Source organism: Ursus arctos, unplaced genomic scaffold (genome assembly GCF_023065955.2).
Source record: "Ursus arctos isolate Adak ecotype North America unplaced genomic scaffold, UrsArc2.0 scaffold_8, whole genome shotgun sequence".
Lineage (NCBI taxonomy): Eukaryota > Metazoa > Chordata > Mammalia > Carnivora > Ursidae > Ursus > Ursus arctos.
Genome location: NW_026623100.1, coordinates 37,710,028 through 37,729,823, shown reverse-complemented (window position 1 = coordinate 37,729,823; position 19,796 = coordinate 37,710,028). Strand labels below are relative to the sequence as shown.

The following is a 19,796-nucleotide window of genomic DNA, read 5'->3' as shown; positions in this document are numbered from 1 at the left end:
ATCCTTGTCTCACCATGCATACCAAAAATTTTTGGATTTTAAAACTCCCTTGTATAAAAAGGAAACCTGATAGCCTGAAGTATTTGTATGCTACCAAGTCACTGTCAGTGTATGGTATTATGGTTATTTGTTTAAGGCCCTTAATTTAAAAAATTGCTCTAGACTTTTAAAAAAAGGTAATCACAAAGTATAAAAAGAAAACATATATAACTGTTTATATAGTCTTCAGGTAGGGCCAGACTTACTAAGCATGTTAACAAAATCAGAAATCCTAAGGACTTTTACTGAAGCCAACTATCAGCTTTATTATATCAGTAAAGACCATAAACAAGCCCATCAACACACTGGAGAAGACCATTTGTTGTAAACGACAAGGGATCAATATTAGAAAAAGCCTTTGAAAATCAATAAGAAAATACGAATGTTCAGTATAAAAATGAGCAAAATAGTGCATAGGCAAAGTCACCAAAGAAATATAAACGACTGCTAAATGTGTAAAAAAAATATCCAGCTACAGTAATCAGAGAAAGGCAAGTAAAACAGCCAGGCCACTTTTCACTCTCAAATTGGCAAGAGTACAGTTTTGAGGCCAAAGGCGAAGCTGGGTTTGGCTGCAGTTGGCAGATGCTGGGAGCCATTGAAAGAGCATGAGCAGGAGTGGTCTGTAGACAGAGGAGCCTGGTGCCTAACAGGGGACAGAAGAGGGCCCGAGCTGAAACCCGGGCCAGCGGTCTGGGTGTGAGGAAAAGCACAGAGCAGGAGAAGAGGACCGCTAAAGGAAAAAATCAACAGGTCTTGATGGTGAGCAGAAAGCGAGGTCAGGATGGCCAGTGGTGTGGTGTGACTGGGAGGACAGGGGCACTGTTGAAGGAAACAGGGATGGATCCTGGGGAGTGGGTGAGGGGAAGTCCAAGGTTTGCTTTTTGACACCAGGGGTCATTAAAGTTTCAGGCCCATCTGGATCTGGGTGATCAAGGGAGGCCATCTCAAGGGAGTCTTTTTGTTCTTCTTGCCCAAGGAGGATAGAAATGGGCACAAGCAGCTCCAGGCTCACATTCTACCAGCTGGGCACAGGTCCTGGAGTGGTCATATTGGCCTGGAGTGGGAAATGTGCCCAGGATGAATGATCGCTGTGACTGATGAACAGGCTAAGGTCACAGGCGCTCCCCTCCAAGCCTAACCCAGAGTGGGGGGAATGGTTCTCCAAGGAAAAACTGGGGGTCTAGCCACAAAGGGGGACGGGAGCTGAATAGCAAAAAAGAATAAATGCCCACTGCATCCCACCTCTGGCCAAGATCTACACAGATCCCGCTACTTGTAAGTTTTTAAAATGTTTCTCTTTATCATAACACAACTATCCCTCAAAAAACTTAAAATACACTTGTCCCATCTCCAGAAGGAGATGTTCCAAGTTCTCATCCACTTAGTGCGTCCAGCCCCAATTCAAGATCTTGGTGATGGGCTGTCTCTTTGGCAGGGTACTGGGCTAGCCCCTCACGGTCTTTCAGTTTACAGCTGGACCGTGATGGAGGAAAGATCGGATAGCTGAAAGAATAAAACCTTCTCAGCTTAAGAAGGGAGATGAGGAAAAACCCTCAGTGGTCACAGACCCATCCGTGGTCCACACGCTTGACCAGTCGGTGAGGACGAGGTTCCCTGACTCCTGTTTCTGGCTGCTTTAGTTCTGCCGTCACGAAGAGCCTCACACTCTGTGCCACGCAAAAAAGGGGCATTGGGGGCTCACCTACCACGGATGCAATTTAAGGGGCGGGGAACATTAGGAGCTGAGTAATCCCCGGCCTTTGTTTTCCAGGTTTGTGGGTTTTTCTGGCAATACAATCCCTTTAATCATTAGGAAGCTTTCAGTCAATTTGCATTCAGTTGTCCCCAGAGCCATTAACCAAACTAGAGACCTCATTGGAAGTTGTAATTCTTGAATCAAGTCCCTGGTGATAGTGTTGGGGGAGGAGCAGGGGTCATCTCTTAGCAACAGCCCTTGGTGCTCTGCCCATCCCGGGAGCCCAGGGTTCTGTTGCTTCTGGCTAGGCCTCTGCCCTGGGCCACTGCCAACCCCTCGTCCGGGGCAGGAGGCAGAGTTCATTTACTCCTTCCCACTTAAGCTGTATCCCAGTGGAAGGCTGTTTTGATGAAAGCAGTGGTTGCTTCTGTCGAGCTGGGAGGGCACAGCAGGAGGAGTTCTTGAAGGGCCTGAGGAGTCAAGAGCCTGTCAGGGCCCAGGTTTGTCTCTCTGTATGTTTCCAGCCTCCCTGTCTTTGCTTGAGCTGACTTTAGCTAGAAGCAGAGAACTGGCTCTTAATTATCTGACTCTCAGCCATATTGGATTACTAGCCTCAGGCAGAAAGCGCCTCTCTGGGCAAAGCAGCATTTTCTTCCTCTCTGCTTTCAGATGTGCCCCTTTCAGCCAGAGTGTGTCTCTTTCTTGTTGGACCTTACTGAGGCCATGGGAGAGGCCACACCCCAACACGGTGACATTTTTCTACAAGTCCCCTAAAGTTCCAGGTAGGAACATCATCTGAGCTCCAGAGACAGTGGGAGAGTTTCATCAGCTGCTTTGCTGCTGTGTGACAGTGGTCACCAACTTCTGAGGTGGGAAGACGTACTATCTTACTTCCCCTCTTAGTTCGGCTAATTCCTCCTTAGGGTCTATTCCTTTAAAAAATTCCATTTCTCATTCTAATTTCTGGGTTAGGACTTCTTTCTAGTGCAGATACCACAGACCCGACTCCAAATGGCTTAAGCACCGAAGGGAACGGACTGGCTCACCCAACTGAACAGATCGGATCTCAAACAGTGTCTCTGAGAAATCTCTGTCTCCATTTCAGTTCTGCTTCTCTGTGTTGGCTTCATTCCCAGAAGGTTCCCCCCTCAAAGAGGCAAAGAGAGCCCCTGCAGCTCTAGCCTTCCCCATCAGCTTAGAAACCTGAGCCCAAAGAGGATGCTTTTCCCCAGTACTTCCAGAGAAGTCCTAGAGGGAGGCATGACTCACGGACTCAACTTGGGTGATCTCTGCCCATCCCAGGACTCTGGCCAGGTCTATATCACTTTCTTGCACCTGAAGCCAGGGTGGACCATCAACCCCCACTCAGACCACATGGACTGAGAAAGTGGGGAAGGAAGAATGGTTCTCCAGGGTCAAAGCAGAGTGATTTTACCAGGAGAAGGACGGGGTGCTGGGCTGGTAAAGGGAACAAACAGTCACCCACATCTCCATGTGGAAATGCCTGAAGGCAAAGGGAACTCGAGAGCAGGTCAGGATGGAGAGGCAGAGCTGAGAGTCACTGACTTAAAGCTCGGAGTGAATGTGTGGGAGCAAAGCCGAGTACTGGGGAGAGGGCAAATGCAAACAGGGTGTGAAGGTGAACCTCTCATCAGGAGACAGGAAGAGTCAGAAGGCAGTAGGAAGAGGAGGTTGGAGAACCCAAACGGGCAGCTTCATGGCATCCTGGGAAGATGGAGTGGTCAGTAGTATCAGCCAAGGGACCAATGGGTGAAGATCCTTGACGACAAATGGATTGATAAGCAGGTGGTTAGTGACCCAGAGGAGCACAGAGGCAGCAGAGGGTAGTTGAAGCCCAGTCGCTGGCAGTTAGGAAGAGGAAGGCAGTGACGAATGGGGTAGAGATTCCACGAGGCAGAGGAGGTTGCCCAGAAGCCAGAGATGAGGGAGGAGGGGCAGCGGGAGTTGAGAGTGACCGGAGGTTGCTTGTCACAAGGGTAGCTTGTGCTAGAAGGGGCCTAAAGAGGACAAATATGGTGGCCCTTGGAGCAGAGGGCAGGGCGCTTATTGGAGACTGACCTAGCAAAGGACTCTAAAAAAGGACCTGTGTGCCTAGAGTGGCTGTAATGGGAGGGTACAGAAGCAGGACGAGAATAAACAGTGACACAGGCACACAGGTATCATCAGGTGAGGTGACAACTTGGTCACTGCAACGTGGTGCCAACAGTCCAGTCTATCTGATGGGTATGGTTTGCATGACCTGGAAATAAGCATCTTTTAAGGATTTTTTTCAGATGTAAGATACATTCAGCCAAATATATATAGTGAGCAAGCCTTAAGTATACAGCTTGATTGTTTACATATGTATTCAGTGTATAACCACCACTCATATCAAGATCTAGAACATTTTCAGCATCACATAGGTTCCCTCCTGTCCCTTCTCAGTTTATAGTCTCCAAGGGGTAACCTCTATTCTGACTTCTGTCATGATCAATTTAGTCTGTTCTTGAACTCCATATGTATGGAATCCTATAGTATGCACTTTGCTCTGGCTTCCTTTATGCGACGTAATAGTGAATGGATTCATCCATGTCCTTGGATGTACCAGTGCTTCCTTTTCTTATTGCTGGATAAAATTCCACTATGGACATCACAGGTTATCCATTCTACCGGTGATGGGCCCTTGGGTTATGTCTAGTTGGAGTATAGGTCGAAAGTATTACAAGGATAATGAATGCCTCCCTCCCCCCTTAAAAATTCTCATTCTTTCTCACTGTCGTACATGTACAGGCCCTCCCGCGGGTACCAGAGCAGGCCCGCCCCCTCTGGGAGGTCAAGCCATAGGTATCCCCTCACCCCTCCATTATGGGCGCGTGTTGCCTCACGCGTGGGGGAGACCACCCTGCTAAGGTTTACTCCCTCTCTTCTAGCCTCCTCGCCCCTGGCCGTGGGCGCCCTGAGCCTTCCTGACCCCGCAGGGGGGCTCGCCCGCGGCCCCCCATGAGCGCGCCCGGCTGACCGGCGGGGCGGCCGCTGTGGAGCCCGGGCGCCGCGGGGGCGGCGGGGCCATGGCCTCGCTGGACCTGCCGTACCGCTGCCCCCGCTGCGGGGAGCACAAGCGCTTCCGGAGCCTGTCGTCGCTGCGTGCTCACCTGGAGTACAGCCACACGTACGAGACGCTCTACATCCTCTCCAAGACCAACAGCATCTGCGACGGTGCCGCCGCCGCCGCCGCGGCCGCCGCTGCCGCCTCAGGCTTCCCGCTGACGCCCGAGCCCGCCGCCCTGCTGGCCGTGCCCGGCGCCCGGCGCGAGGTCTTCGAGAGCACGTCCTTCCAGGGCAAGGAGCAGGCGGCCGGGCCGTCGTCCGCCGCGCCGCACCTGCTGCACCACCATCACCACCACGCGCCCCTCGCCCACTTCGCCGGCGACCTGGTGCCCGCCAGCCTGCAGTGCGAGGAGCTGGCCGAGCCGGGCCTCGTGCCCGCCGCCGCCGCGCGCTACGCGCTGCGCGAGATCGAGATCCCGCTGGGGGAGCTGTTCGCCCGCAAGTCCGTGGCCTCCTCCGCGTGCTCGACGCCGCCGCCGGGCCCGGGCCCCGTGCCCGCCTCCGCCTCGCCCGCGTCCCCCTCGCCCGCCGATGTGGCCTACGAGGAGGGCCTGGCGCGCCTCAAGATTCGCGCGCTGGAGAAGCTGGAGGTGGACCGGCGGCTGGAGCGGCTGAGCGAGGAGGTGGAGCAGAAGATCGCCGGTCAGGTGGGTCGGCTGCAGGCGGAGCTGGAGCGCAAGGCGGCCGAGCTGGAGACGGCGCGGCAGGAGAGCGCGCGGCTGGGGCGCGAGAAGGAGGAGCTGGAGGAGCGGGCGTCCGAGCTCTCGCGCCAGGTGGACGTGAGTGTGGAGCTGCTGGCCTCGCTCAAGCAGGACCTGGTGCACAAGGAGCAGGAGCTGAGCCGCAAGCAGCAGTGAGTGGCCCTCAGGGCGCTGTGGGCGGGTGTGCCCGTCAATGTGCCCGACTGGGTGACCGTGTGTGTCGCTGCCGCTGCCACCACCGTGAGTGGGCCTGAGTGTGGCTCTGTGTGTGTCTGTGTGGCCACAGCTTGTGATGGTGGTATGTGTGGGGCCAGGAGCGCTATGGCGGTGTGTGTGTGGGACTGTGAGGACATGCGGGTATGACGGCGCGTCTGCCCCTGAAAACTGTTTCTCTTCCTTTTCGATGCCTCTAGCCAAGGCCAGCCCCTGCATGGCGGCACCACATCCTCTTCCCTTTTGCCTACTCAAAGACGTGGTACAATTCCGCTCTCTCTCTCCCTTTGCCATCGTCACATTTTCCTTGTCGACTGTATCTTTCCTGAAAGCGGCCAAGCAGGAGGTCGTTTCTCCCGTCCGCCATAAGGCCACTGCCCCCCTGGGCTACTGCCCCTTTTCTCTCCTTCCAGAACAACTCCTTGAAAGTATTGTTTATAATCCTTGTCTCCAATTTCCGTCTCCACTTTCTCTCTTTTTTTTTTTAATTTTTAATGATTTTTTATTATATTATGTTAGTCACCATACAGTACATCCCCGCACTTTCTCTCTTGAATCCACTCTGATTAGATAGATGGCCACCTCCACCACTGACCTCCACGTCACCAATGACCTTCATGTCATCTCAGCCTATCAGCAGCATTTGACACAGCCAGTCCCTGAAACACTTGCTTCACTTGGCGTCCGGGATACTCTCCTGGAATGCCCTTCTTTTTGTCTGCTCCTTCTCAGTGTTCTTTGCTGGCTTCTAATTTCTCTGGTCTTTAAATGTAGAATGGTGAGATAGATGGATGGTATGTCTCTACTCCCGTTCTGATATAAGCTCCATGGGGGCAAGAGCTTTTCTCAGGTCTGTCCACTGCTGTATCCCTAAACACCGAGACCAGTGCCAAGCACCTAGAAGGTGCTCAGTAAATGTTGAGTGGATGCATGAACAGCTGTGAATACGTTTGGGAGTAAATGCTCAAGTGACTCTGAGCTGTGCTGTGTGTACTTCCCGGAGGCTTCTGCATCTGAGAATATTTCTGAAAGTGTGTGTGCGTGTGTGTGTTGGAATGTGTGAGCGGGACGGTGCCTGTCTCAGACTGCGTGTACTCCTGCAAGTGAACGTGACATGAGCACGTGTACGCGAGTGTGTGTGGCTGTGTGCCCGAGAGTGTTTCCGCACGGAGGAGGTGGCTCTGAGTGCGACCGCATATGACAGAGTGTTTCCGTGCGGGGTAGGGGTGCCTAGCAGGAGCGTCGGGGCTGGGGCAGTGGGGTGCGCGTGTGTGACTCGGAGTGTATGGTTGCATTTGTGTGCGTGCCGTGGCGTGGCGCCTTGTGCCTGGGCCTGTACTGCGTGCACCCACGTGAGCGGGAGCAGCTGTGCCGTGGCTCTCCCTCCTGCTCGGGGGCTCCTCCAGGGGGTGGGTGGGCAGCCAGGCCGAGGCCCTGGGGTCAGAGACTGCTCCGGGCCCAGGGAGGTGGTGCAGATCGACCAGTTCCTGAAGGAGACGGCGGCGCGGGAGGCCAGCGCCAAGCTGCGGCTGCAGCAGTTCATCGAGGAGCTTCTGGAGCGCGCCGACCGCGCCGAGCGGCAGCTGCAGGTCATCAGCAGCAGCTGTGGCAGCACGCCCAGCGCCAGCCTGGGCCGCGGAGGGGGAGGAGGCGGCGCTGGGCCTGGTCCCCGGGGTCCCGGCAGAATGGTGAGTGCCCACCTGCCCCCCACGGTCCCACCGCACACCCTGCCTGCCGTCCCCCTGTTGTGCCTCCCTTCTTTGGCTCTTCCCCATGAGCAGACTCCGGGCCTGAAGGAGGGGTCCAGGAACAGGGGTGCCCCTCTGACTGGACAGAAGTGCCGGCCCCTGAGGCTGTGATCCAGTGAGCTGTGATCCAGCTGCTCTGGGTCTCAGGGGCCCATCTCTGCCCAAATGAGAGCCCAGGAGCCAGAAGCCTGGGTCTGGGGATGCTGGGTGGGTTTGGGGAGGGGGGATGTTGAGCCTGCCTTTCTGGGCTGTCTGTCTGTCTATTTGTCCATCTTTCCCAACTTTTTTCCTTCTCTCTCCTCTCCCTCCTCTCTTCTCTCCATCTTGTGCCCTGTTTCTCCTGTTCCTTCTCATCCTCTTGCCTCTTCCCCCACCCCCCACCTTTCCCTCCCGCTCTGGGGGCCCACAGCGAGAACACCACGCGGGCCCGGCCATGCCTAGCACATACGCCGTGTCGAGGCATGGCTCCTCTCCCAGCACAGGGTAAGCCTCGGGCCTGGCCCGTCCCACAGCCCATCCTCACCCTGGAAGGATCCACAGGCCCCCTGGATGGCTGGCCCATCTGGGGCCTTGGCTCCTTCTCCTTTCCCCATACTACTCGGGTCACCTCTGTCTGCCTTTCCACACTCTTGGAAGGGGGCTCTTGGAAAGTCGGGCGGGTGGGTTGCCCTTGGTAGGGGTGGCATGGGGAATTTGGGCGGACCTGGTGCCCCTCGCTCCTTACCATCTGGTCCACCCCACCCCAGGGCCTCCAGCCGTGTCCCTGCTGCATCCCAGAGCTCAGGCTGCTATGACAGTGACAGTCTGGAGCTACCCCGGCCAGAAGAGGGGGCCCCCGAGGACAGTGGCCCTGGGGGCTTGGGCACACGGGCCCAGGCTGCCAACGGCGGCTCGGAGCGCACCCAGGCCCCTCGCAGCTCAGGCCTGCGGCGCCAGGCCATCCAGAACTGGCAGCGCAGACCCCGCCGACACAGCACGGAGGGGGAGGAGGGTGATGTCTCGGACGTGGGCTCCCGAACCACGGAGTCAGAGGCTGAGGGCCCCTCAGATGCCCCCCGCCCTGGGCCTGCTATGGCTGGGCCACTGAGCAGCTGCCGGCTCTCAGGTGAGTCCTGGAAGGGTAGGCCAGAGAGGCGAGTCTTTCTCTGGTGCTGGGCCCTCTCAGGGGACACAGGGCTGAAGCAGTAAATCTCTTGGGCTCCTACACCTGTTTTCCCCTTGTCCCAGAATTCCCTCAATGAGGATGACAGACTCTCCTACAAGTGCTCTTAAGCTTGGGCAAGGAACTCATGAGAGAGCAGTGCTGCAGCACAGGGGAGCTCATGTTGGGCACTGCACAAGGATGCCACATCTCAGGGGGTCCATTAACATGGTGGGCTCGTTGACATTTACAGCAGAGTAACTGAGTGTTAACTGCAGACTAGTCCCTGGAACAGCAGGGAGAGTCCCCTTCTATATACGCACAAGGCCATGTGCATATGTGGGTGGGTCAGGGTCAGGAGGTTAGAGGGCTCAAGTTAGGGGCATGGCTGCTCTCGAGTGACTGTTCTGGGCAGGCTCGCCCTGGCCTGTTCACAGAGGCCGGGTTTCTATCCATCCGTTCCCTCACCCTCCAAACCCTTGCCTTTCCTAGACTTGACTCAGTTGCTTCATCTAGGAGCTGAGTTTGGACAATGTAATGATATGTGATCTTAAAAAGACAGTTTACTTGAGGAAGGGTCACCTTTTTCTAATTTGTATAATTAGAGATGGGGTGTGCAGAGGAGGGGGAAGCAGAAGCCTCTTGTCCTTCTTCCCAAGTCACCGGTCCCCCAGCATGGGTCCCTCATGCCTATTCCTTCTGTAGCTCCTACCCACCCCACCTCCCCAGCTGCACCCCCACATTGGCCTTCGACCCTCCACACTGACCTTTGACCCTCTGGTACTGTGCAGCACGCCCAGAGGGAGGCAGTGGGCGGGGTCGGCGAGCTGAGAGGGGCAGCCCCTCACGCTCCAACGAGGTCATCAGCCCCGAGATCCTCAAGATGCGAGCCGCCCTGTTCTGCATCTTCACCTACCTGGACACGCGCACGCTGCTGCACGCCGCCGAGGTCTGCCGGGACTGGCGGTTCGTGGCTCGCCACCCCGCCGTCTGGACACGGGTGCTGCTCGAGAACGCCCGCGTCTGCTCCAAGGTGCCTGTCCCCGTCCACCGCCCCGCTCTGAACCCACCTTTCTCCCAGCAGAATCTGGGCCCTGGAGGTCTAGCCTTGGTGACCCTTCCAACACCCCAGCTTCAGCCTCGCCCCCCCAAATGCTCTCATGAGGCCTCATGGCTTGGGCTGGTGTCCCTGCAGCCCACCAAGCCCAGACCCCTTCATCGCCAGGCAGCCCTTCTCTCCCTGCAGTTCCTGGCCATGCTGGCTCAGTGGTGCACCCAGGCCCACTCGCTGACGCTGCAGAACTTGAAGCCCCGGCAGCGGGGCAAGAAGGAGAGCAAGGAAGAGTATGCGCGGAGCACCCGGTGAGGCCGTGGGGGCGGGCGGTTGGGTGTCACTGCGCCGCAGAGCCGGAGCTCCGCGGGGGAGGCTCCCCAGCGGAGGAAGTGGCCACAAGCGGTGCCCTGACGTCTTGGCCCTCCCCAGGGGCTGCCTGGAAGCAGGGCTGGAGTCCCTGCTGAAGGCCGCTGGGGGGAGTCTGCTCATCCTGCGCATCTCCCACTGCCCCAACATCCTCACCGACCGCTCGCTCTGGCTGGCCAGCTGCTACTGCCGCGCCCTGCAGGCCGTCACCTACAGGTAGGGCCCTACGCTCTCGGCCTCCGGCCAGGGGGGCCCTGCGGTCAGACTACTCTTCCCCCGGGGCTGCCAGGCAGAGGGACCCAAGAGTTCTCTGGTCCAAGGGAGGGGAGCCAGGGCCACCAGGGTGGGCGGTTCCAGCTCTGTCTTTTCAACAGGAGCGCCACAGACCCCGTGGGCCATGAGGTCATTTGGGCCCTGGGCGCAGGCTGCAGAGAGATCGTCTCCCTCCAGGTGGCGCCACTTCACCCTTGGTGAGCCCCAGCCGGGGTTGGGAGGGGCCAGGCTTGAGCTGGGGCTGGGGCTGGCTGAGGACTGACCAGATTGGTCAGTTGGGGAGACAGACTAACTTTCATCAGTCTGTGTAGTTAGCGGTGAAGAGCAGGGCTTCAAAATCAGACCTGGGGTGACGTCCTGGCTCACTGGCAGGGTGACGTAGGGCAATCCAGTCGTGCCTTTGTTTCTCAACTGCAAAGTGAAGGTGACACTAGAGATCTTTCAGCCTTAGTAGGACCGTAGCTGGCTCAGAGGAGACGTGTCTCTGAAGCGTATATGTACGTGTTCAGCCAGCACCCGGAGAGATAGCCCCGTCTGGTTTGGCACACGCAAGGCCGTTCAGGGAGGTCGACGCAGCGTACACAGAAGAGCTGGTTGTTGAAGGGTGCAGATCATTCACCGCTCGACTTGGCGTTCCTCAAACCGGGCTTCTTTGTCCCTGACTCTGTCCTCCAAGCCCTCTCTCCGCACGACAGCGCCTCCCGGGGCATCCCGTGTCCTTCCCTGCCACCTGGCAGAATCCGTCCCTGCTCCCCTGCCCGCCACTCACACCAAACCCCTGCTGTAGTTTGTTTTGCAATAATCTCTACTCGAGTCTCCGCTGTACTCGCAGTTCTCAGGGTTGGGGCTGTGAATGTCCGTTTCCGTGTCCCTGGTACCAAGTGCGTGGTCGACGCCAGGAAACCCGCCGCCTGGGCGAATGTTGAGGAACGAGGTGTTCAGGGAAACAGCCGGTTTGGTGTGAGTGGCGGATGGGGTGGAGCAGTGAGTGTGGAGAGGAAAGTGGGGGCAAGGTTAGGAAGGCCTTGCGTATGGGGGTTAGATTTTTGTACTTTACCTAGGAAGTGCTCAGGAAGCCTTTGCAGTATTTCTGATCTTAAAGACAGGATCACACCAGGCTGGTTACGTTCTGTGTGTCCGCTGTGCCCCCCACCCCCACCCCACACCTTGAGGGCGGGGACCATGTCTGTATTATCATCACTGTATCCCCGGGGCCTAGCTCGGTTGTTCTTGGCTATAGTAGACACTTGAGGCCCATTTGTTGAATGACTGGGTGAGAGAATAGAGGAACGAATGGCTGTCAGCAGTGTGCTGGATGAATTGGCAGAGAGACTAGATGAGTCCAAATGAATAGGGACAGTGGTCTGAACCGTGCCTGAAAGAGTTCGGGAATCAGAATCCATAGGTCTCGGCAGGAGGTGAGGAAAAGTCAGGGATGATCCCAGGTTTCTAACTTGAGCAGCTGGGGTGGTTGGTGGGGACTCAGCCTGAGTGGGGGCATGAAAGAGGAGCAGGCTTGGGGTGTCATGCAACCAGCGGCTTCCTTGACAGCCCTCTCTCTGCCCCATTCTCCAGCCAGCAGCCCACACGCTTCAGTAACCGCTGCCTGCAGATGATCGGTCGCTGTTGGCCACACCTTCGGGCCCTGGGGGTTGGGGGCGCTGGCTGTGGGGTGCAGGGCCTGGCGTCACTTGGTGAGTCTTTCCTTGGGACCAGGATAGAGGGTGGTGGGAAGCAGGTGTGGGTGTGACACCGAAATCCCAGAGGGGCTTGGGGCTTCGGCCTGGGCGGTGGCAGGAGCATGAAGGCACCGGGCCAGAGAGACCCGGGGAGTTTGTCAGCAGGACCTCCCCTCTTCCTCCTCTTCCTAGCAAGAAACTGCATGCGGCTGCAGGTCCTAGAGCTGGACCACGTGTCGGAGATCACCCAGGAGGTGGCAGCTGAGGTCTGCCGCGAAGGCCTGAAGGGACTGGAGATGTTGGTGCTCACGGCCACCCCCGTCACCCCCAAGGCCCTGCTGCATTTCAACAGTGAGCGATGGGAATGCGGGGGAGAGGGGGCAGGTTTCCACTGTCCTTTCTTACCATGCCTTGTCAGCAAGCACCAGCACAGGGGGCAGACTGACCAGGGTGCTAATCCTAGCCTCGCCATCAGTGTCCTCGGAGGCTGGTGTGGCGTTTGAGGCCTGCTAGCATCTGGTCCAGATGGTTCAGTTCAACAGGCTTTTATTGCCCTATGCTCAACCCCCACAGGAGATAGGAGCTGTATGCCGCTGCCTTTCCACCTGAGCCTCTGGGCAAGGGCAGGGGCAGCACACAACAGGTTAGGAATTCAGGTCTGGAGCTGGACTGATCTAGGTCTCAATTTTGGCTCTACTGCTTATGAGCTGTGTGACTGAGCAAGTTACTCTACTTCTCTGGGTTCTGTATCTCCGTCCTCTAAGCTGCCTTCTGGAATGGGTGGGAGGATTAAATGAGATGATGTATGTGAGCCCTGCCAGGACCCTTCTCAGGGTGAAGACCCCTCTCTCCATGCTGGACCATTCTCAGGGTGAAGACCCCTCTCTCCATGCTGCTGTAGACTCCAGCATGCCTCCTCAGACCCCACCACCCTCTAGCCTCCTACTCCACTCCTGACCATTGCTCCACCTTCATTGAGGACATGGGTGCCCCAATGGGGCCGCTCCCACTTCTTCAGCGCAGGGGCTTGGACAGAAGCTGCCCTCCAACCCCCGCTCCACCCCCCACTGGAGCGTCCTTCTGGGCACAGCCAGCAAGGAGCTGAGTCACCACCAGCACCTGGTGTCATTGCCCTCAGGACCTGCAGTAACCACGGAGTGGCTCTTCAGTTGCTCAGGCTACTGGGCCAGGCCCCTCCCCCCTTCCTGAGGCCCTGGTCACACCTAAGTCCTGAGCACTGAAGATTCCTTGACTGTCTCATTATTGCCAGGACCCTTCTTCCCTCCCCTTCAGCCTCATGGCCTGGCCCTGGACTGACCACCAGAATTAAATGCTCAGCCACCAAAATCATGACCTCCAGAACCCTCTCAGCCTCCTGAATTTCTTCCTCCTCCTCCACTGACTTCATGACAACATCTAGTCCCTTAAGCCCTCTGCTCCCAACTTGTTTGCTGCCTGCTTCCTCTCCTCCATGCTCCAGAGAAGACCCATCAGCCTCACCCCAGCTGCTCTGTCCTTGAATTCATTTCCAGATGGCCAGGCCATGGTACAACTGCCCCCTCTGCTAGGGAAGCTCCTAGAGCCTCTGCACAATTGGCTGTTGCCCACTCATCCTGCCAGAGTCCACTACAGCCTCTGCTGTATGACCTTGCCCTCCTCCGCCCGCCAGCCCCATCTGGTTGACCCTCTGGGTGCCACGGGCCTGCTCTCCTCTATGTGGTGCCCAGTGCCTGGCATGTGACCATCTCTCTGTAGGGTTCTGGTTTCATTAAGTAGTGATAGGAAAAGCAGTAGTCCCATTGCCCAGGCCAAACATGAGCCACCACCTTATGACCTACCTTTTCCTAGGCATTTGCCGGAACCTCAAGTCCATTGTGGTCCAGATTGGGATTGCTGATTATTTCAAAGAGCCCAGCAGTCCTGAGGCCCAGAAGCTGTTTGAGGACATGGTGACAAAACTACAGGTGAGGAGTTGGCTCTTATGCCACCCAAGACCCTAGATGACATCCCTAGGCTGGGGTTGGTAACCTGGGTGTGTCACAGGAGGGCCCAATTGCCTGACCCTGAGGGGAACTAACCCAGGGTTCGGTCTACAGGCCCTGCGACGGAGGCCCGGCTTCTCTAAGATCCTGCACATCAAGGTGGACGGCGGCTGCTAACCCGGGTGGGGGGCGGCAGGGCCCCTGCCAGCCCCACACCAGGGCACTCTCTTTGGACCTCCAGAGGGACCCTGATTTGGACTAGAACTTCGGAGGCCTAGTGTTACCCCTGGCTTCCAGGGAAGGGTTGAGTTTCCTGTCCTCCTCCTGGGACTGTGGAGCAACAGGCCTGACCCTGTGCACTGCCTCTTCAGGGCAGGGGCTTGGACAGAAGCTGCCCTCCGACCCCCACTCCACTCCCCACTGGAGCATCCTTCTGGGCACAGCCAGCAAGGAGCTGAGTCACCACCAGCACCTGGTGTCATTGCCCTCAGGACCTGCAGTAACCACAGAGTGGCTCCTTGGTTGCTCAGGCTACTGGGCCAGCCCCCCACCTCCTGAGGCCCAGCCTACTGGTCAGGGGCCTCTGCTAGGCCCCAGCCAGGGGGGACTCCCCAAAACAGCTCAGACTTGGCAAGGAGGACTCTTTTCCTCCTCCTGCCCTGTTTCAGCCCTCTGTGGGCATCCCCTCCAGACATCCTGCCTAGGCTCTGGGTCCACATTCCCCAGGGATAACAATAGGCCTCTGGGTCTGGGAATGTGATCAGCCGAAAGTGGGGGGCGGGGGGCAGGGGTGCAGCGAGGTAGTGGGAATGGGCTTGGAATGGCAAAACATTCATCTAGAACTTTTCCCCAGGACATTGAAACCACCACTCCCAAAGCAGGGGGGGGAGGGGGGAATTGCCAAGTAGAGAAAACTTAGTTTTTGTTGCTGTAGAAATGACAAGACCCTTCCAGCCACCGCATACCCTCACGACACACCAGAGCTAAATTCAGAGCTAAAAGGTGCATGTTTCTATACCTTCCACCAATCCCAAGCCTCTGGAAGGGCAAGGTCCTAGCTCTGGGAAACCTTAGCAGCAGCGAGAAGCAGTTCCTGTCCTCAAGAAATGTCTTTCTAATCCAGGTGCTTGGGCAGGAATCTGATGGCCTCTGGTCCCCAGTGCTGTGGGTGGGAGGGAGTCACTGGGCTGCCTGCTGTGCTGGGGCCTGGAGGAGGCCAGGGGGAGGGAGGGGTTTGCTTCCTTGTCTGGCTAGCTTGCTTGAAGATGTGGCCTTGGTAGGGAAACAGACCCATGAGGCCAAGGATGAGGAAGAGCAGCCTCATCAGACTTGCCTCCCTCCCGTCTTCACAGGCCCCGTGGGCTATGGGCGATGCTGGAGTGCTTCTGCCTAGGGGCGGTGCTGGGGCCTGAGCCAGAGCCATTTGGCTTAGAAACCACAGAGTGCAAGTGGGGGGTTTTCACCGCCTCTTGCATGTTCTGGTAAGACTAGATTCTGTTATTTTAAGGCTCCAAAGACTCAGGTCTCCCCAGTTCCTCCTCTCAGGACTCCCATAGTGGTGTAGAGGCCTTGGGTCCTGCTAACATTCACTTGGAAAGTTCTTTCAAACATTAACCTCAATCCATCTTAGGTTTTCTTCTTTCCTATCCAGAGGCCAGCTCTGCCTGAACCATTAGGCTGCTGGGCCTGGCTGGGCCTGGGCTTCTCTAGTTTCTCAGCCCTTTCCAAAGGGACCTTTTTGCTACTGCCCGGCTGGGACATCAAGACCCAGCCCCGGGTTACCCTGTAGGAGTCCTTCCGACCTGGGACCCCACAGGCCCAGTATCCAGCTCCCCTGGCTCCACACCCAGCTCTGGCCCAGCTCCTGTTGATGATTTTTCCTCCCCTGGCTTATTCTGGCCTTGCCCTTTGAAGGCCCCACATACCAAGGGTATCATGTTGGCAGCTCCCTGTCCGGTCCTGCACAAAGCCGTGGCTGTGTGGCATCCCCCATTCTGGAGCAGCGGGCTCCACTGTCCCGCCTCCCCGGCCCTGTCCCCAGGAGTCGCAGGAAGAAGCACAACTTTTCTCTGTCCTCCAGGGGCCTGGAAAGGATCTGAGGGTGCCCTGGGTGCCTGTCTTGCCTTGCCAGCTGTACCCTCTATAGCTCCTGCTCGAGACCCTAGGACCAGAGGTGCTGCCTTCCCCATCTCACAGACAAAGCACAAAGGGATGCCCTGCTTGGCACGAGCCTGCCTTACTGAGGGATTTTTCTGCCCCAGGAAGCTTCCATCCATGAACACAAGACATTGGGCAATTTCTCCCTGGGTGGGTGCCCACTGGAATGCCTGGCATCAGTCCTGGAAAAGGACATCAGGGTGCATGGGCAGTGAGCTAGAGTGGGAGAAAGGCAGTGCTGAGAGGACTGATTCTAGGAGTAGGTTCATTCACCCAGTCATTCAGTCATTCATTCATTTGTGCAACAGCCCTGAGTACCACCAGCACCGGGGGCAGAAGAGTGAACAGGCCGCCCTACCCCCACCTCCCACCCCCTACCCCCGGCTGGTAGGAGGTTTGGCCAGCAAGTCCCCACCTGGTTTCTCCCAGCGGAGTGTGTGAAGGATGTGTACAAGTACATGTTGCATTGGCCCAAGCCCCTGCCGACGGGGGCTCGCAGACACACATGCTGGACTTCATGCATGCTGAGAAGTGGCAGGGTGCAGGCCCCGTGTCCCCCAACTCGAAGCTATTGTTTGACTGTCAGGGGGATGAGCCCCGCTGCTGTATGGGGAGCTTGTGCAGGGATGCTCTGTTTGTTCACTTCTCTGGCAACCACGGAGCATGGCTGAGGGTGGGCAACAGGGATGGAGGGTCTGGCCATTCCTGAAGCACCTAATCCTTTACTCCCTCGAAGGAGAATCCTCCTCCGTATCTCACACCTAGTAAGATGCAAAGGAGAGGAATATCTGAGAGCAAATCGAGGCAGGCTCTGCTCCAGGGGTCCCAGGCATGTGTAAGAGGTCCCATGGGCTCTGGCACTTGGGTGTCCCTACACCTCTCCCTGCCACATGGCCTGGACCCAGCGTCTGGGAGGCTTGGCACACTCAGCACGAGCACTTCATCAGGCTTTGGGCTGCCTCCGCATGGCACTAGCAGGGAATGAAGGAGATGCTGTCTGTATCTGACCCCTGGGACAGAGGAAGTGTGCTGCCCAGAACCCTGGCTTTCCACTGGCCAAGAAACCACCTAAGGACGAAAGCAGCCCGGGATTTCCTGGTCCTGTGAGAGTGGTTCAAGCCAGCCCCTCAAGAAGTGCTTCAGAAACAAACAAAAAGCCACCTCCCTCCCAGTGCCTGCTGCTCCAAGGTTTGGCTCTGCCCTTTGCCTTTGGGTCCTGCCTGTTCCCCTGGTCCTTTGGGCCATGGGTGGGAAGCTGCCCAGGCCCTAGTCCCTCTAAGGCACTAGGCTGAAGACCTTCCCAGGTGACTATTGGTGCCAAAGACCCAATTCCTGGTGGACTTGGGGTGAAGACAGCAGAGATGGTGAGTGGGTACAGGGCCTACCTGCCCAGAGAAGTTAACATACCGATGTGATCTGTCCAGCCCATCAGTCCCTGAGTGGAAATCCCTCCCCCAGGGAACTGGCACTTCTCTCTTTAACCCTGGTGGTCATGCTTTCTCACCCAGCCTTGTTCCAGGCCTGCATTTCTGTATATACTGCTGTGTGTCGTGTGTACGTATTTCTTTCTGGACAAGTGTATTCATCTGCAGCTTCTGCCTGAGGATAAGGTTTAGGGTTGGGTGAAGACCGGAATACCAGGGCCGACTGAGGCAACCAGCTCCTCTTCCTTCCCCAACCCCCCGGGACCCTGGCCAGTCCCAAGACTGCCCTGACAATCAGGCAGGCTTCCCCACCACGAGCCCAAGCCTTGTCTACTGTTGCTGGCATGGCTCCAGGGGGGCTTGGCCTTGGGCTCCCTGGCCTCAGCTCTGCCCTGGCAGAGTCTTGAATTCAAGTGCAGAGGCCCGAGGTGACCTAGGCTTGCCTCATGACTGGCACTAGTAAGCTTGGCTCTAGTGGGCACTGCTAGCGGGGACCTCCAAAACCGGCCCCCAGGCCTGCCTTCCCTGCACAGCCAGGCTGCAATGGGCCTGAGCAGTGAGGGTAGCTTCCCCCACCCCAAGCACATCAGGCGGAGGGGTGGAGAGCATTTTTTTGGTTTTGTTTCTGAAGTGGTGCCTGTACCTCCAGCCCCCAGGGGGCCTTCCCTGGCCCCACTTCTCTGCCCCACCCAGGCATCACCATCCCAGCACTTTGCTCCACGTCACCCATAGATGCCCTTTGCCGAATGTACCTGAGTGTATGTATTTAAGAGGACTCACATGGGCATCAGAGAATTTATGACTTTGTATCCAATAAAAGATGGTGAAACTGGACTATCTGCCCGGGAAGTAAATGGTAGGTGGCCATATTTTTGTGCGTCTGTGCACCAAGCCCTTCTGCAGCTCAAGTACACTGGGGCGGGAAGTGGGTGATGACCTGAACGGAATCAACAGTGAATAGAGCATTAGGAAGACCTGTCTCAGGGTGCAGACATCACTGCCCCCGCCATAGCTCACTCAGTGTCTGCGTACAGATAAAAAGCCTTGGGGTGTCATTTCTGACTCTCAGCGGGGGGGAGGCCACCTTAAAGGACAACCCCTGGACAAGTCCAGCAGAAGCCCCAGGCACTGCCCGGCCCTCAGTGGCTTGGCCAACCTCCGTAGGAAGCTCTACCCAGCCAATCAGGCTTTGGCCTGGGGAAGAGACCGAATTGCCCACCACTTTCTGGCCTCAACTCCCCCATTTAGCCAAATGAAGTTGCCCCACTGATTTGATTACTCAGGTCTTGAAATATTTAAAATCAGAAAAAAGACCAGGTGCTTAGGCTTAAATTGCGTGTGGTTCTGCATCAAGCAAGTGGATGAATTTATCTCCACAACTCTGAGCCAGCTGTTCTTATGTTCCCCACACAGGTAGGGCAGCTGAGGTTCAGAAAAACTAGTTTACCCAGAGACTATCAAGTTGGGAGGGATGCCAGGCTCCTCAGTCTGGACCTGCCCACCACCCCATCCTGCTTGAGTCCATCGTAACCAAGAGTGGGCCAAACTCAAAAGAGATTTTCCTTTTCATCACCTACCGGTGTCAGGCAGCTAAAGCTTCCGTGGCTCAAGGTGACAGTTACACCTCCAGCTTTAACAATTACTAATGATAGCTAGCTACATGCTGGCTCTCAGGACTAGTGTGAACGAGAAGGCAGTCAGACCTTGCTGATTTCCAGTTTATCCGTGCTGGCCTCTCCAAACCTCCACCGGTCAGAAGAAAGCAAAGGAACCCCCAAGACCATTAGTGGCTTGAAAAGACCATGTGGGTGCTCCTTCAGTCACCTCCTCGATGGACTTCTAAGGAATCACCACGGAATTTCAAGAGGATGTGGCCTCTCTAGAACATTCCTCCAAGAGCCCTCAACCATGAGATCTTGAATAAGAGAGACCAAAAACTGAGCCAAGAGTACAGAGGTAGAAGGAGCAAACAAGGTAATGTACACGTTCACTCAAACCCAGAGAAACCAGTGCCTGGCGAGGCCAGGGCTAAACAAGATGACATCAGCGTCCCAGCCACTTCTGAGACAAAGAAAACCCCCAAGTGAAACTTCTGGATGGAGGCGCCTCGAGTGGAGTTCCCTGCCAGCAGAGTGCACCCACATTCTGCCTTAACAACCAGAGGCTGCTGAGGACTCAGCCCAACAGAAAAGAAGAAAATGCTCCTATCTGG

The 19,796-nt window shown here is 56.6% G+C and overlaps 1 protein-coding gene across 1 annotated transcript; it reads left to right on the top strand.

The window, feature by feature from the left end:
- The first annotated feature begins 4,806 nt into the window (after positions 1 to 4,806).
- FBXO41 (F-box protein 41) lies at positions 4,807 to 14,780 on the top strand. Its single transcript, XM_026482988.4, has 12 exons — positions 4,807 to 5,699; positions 7,223 to 7,448; positions 7,918 to 7,991; positions 8,255 to 8,613; positions 9,441 to 9,682; positions 9,896 to 10,011; positions 10,133 to 10,285; positions 10,444 to 10,539; positions 11,918 to 12,036; positions 12,214 to 12,372; positions 13,870 to 13,985; positions 14,118 to 14,780. Exons 1-12 carry the CDS (start codon positions 4,807 to 4,809, stop codon positions 14,178 to 14,180), a joined length of 2,616 nt encoding a protein of 871 aa, XP_026338773.1. The 3' UTR covers positions 14,181 to 14,780.
- Positions 14,781 to 19,796: the final 5,016 nt, after the last annotated feature.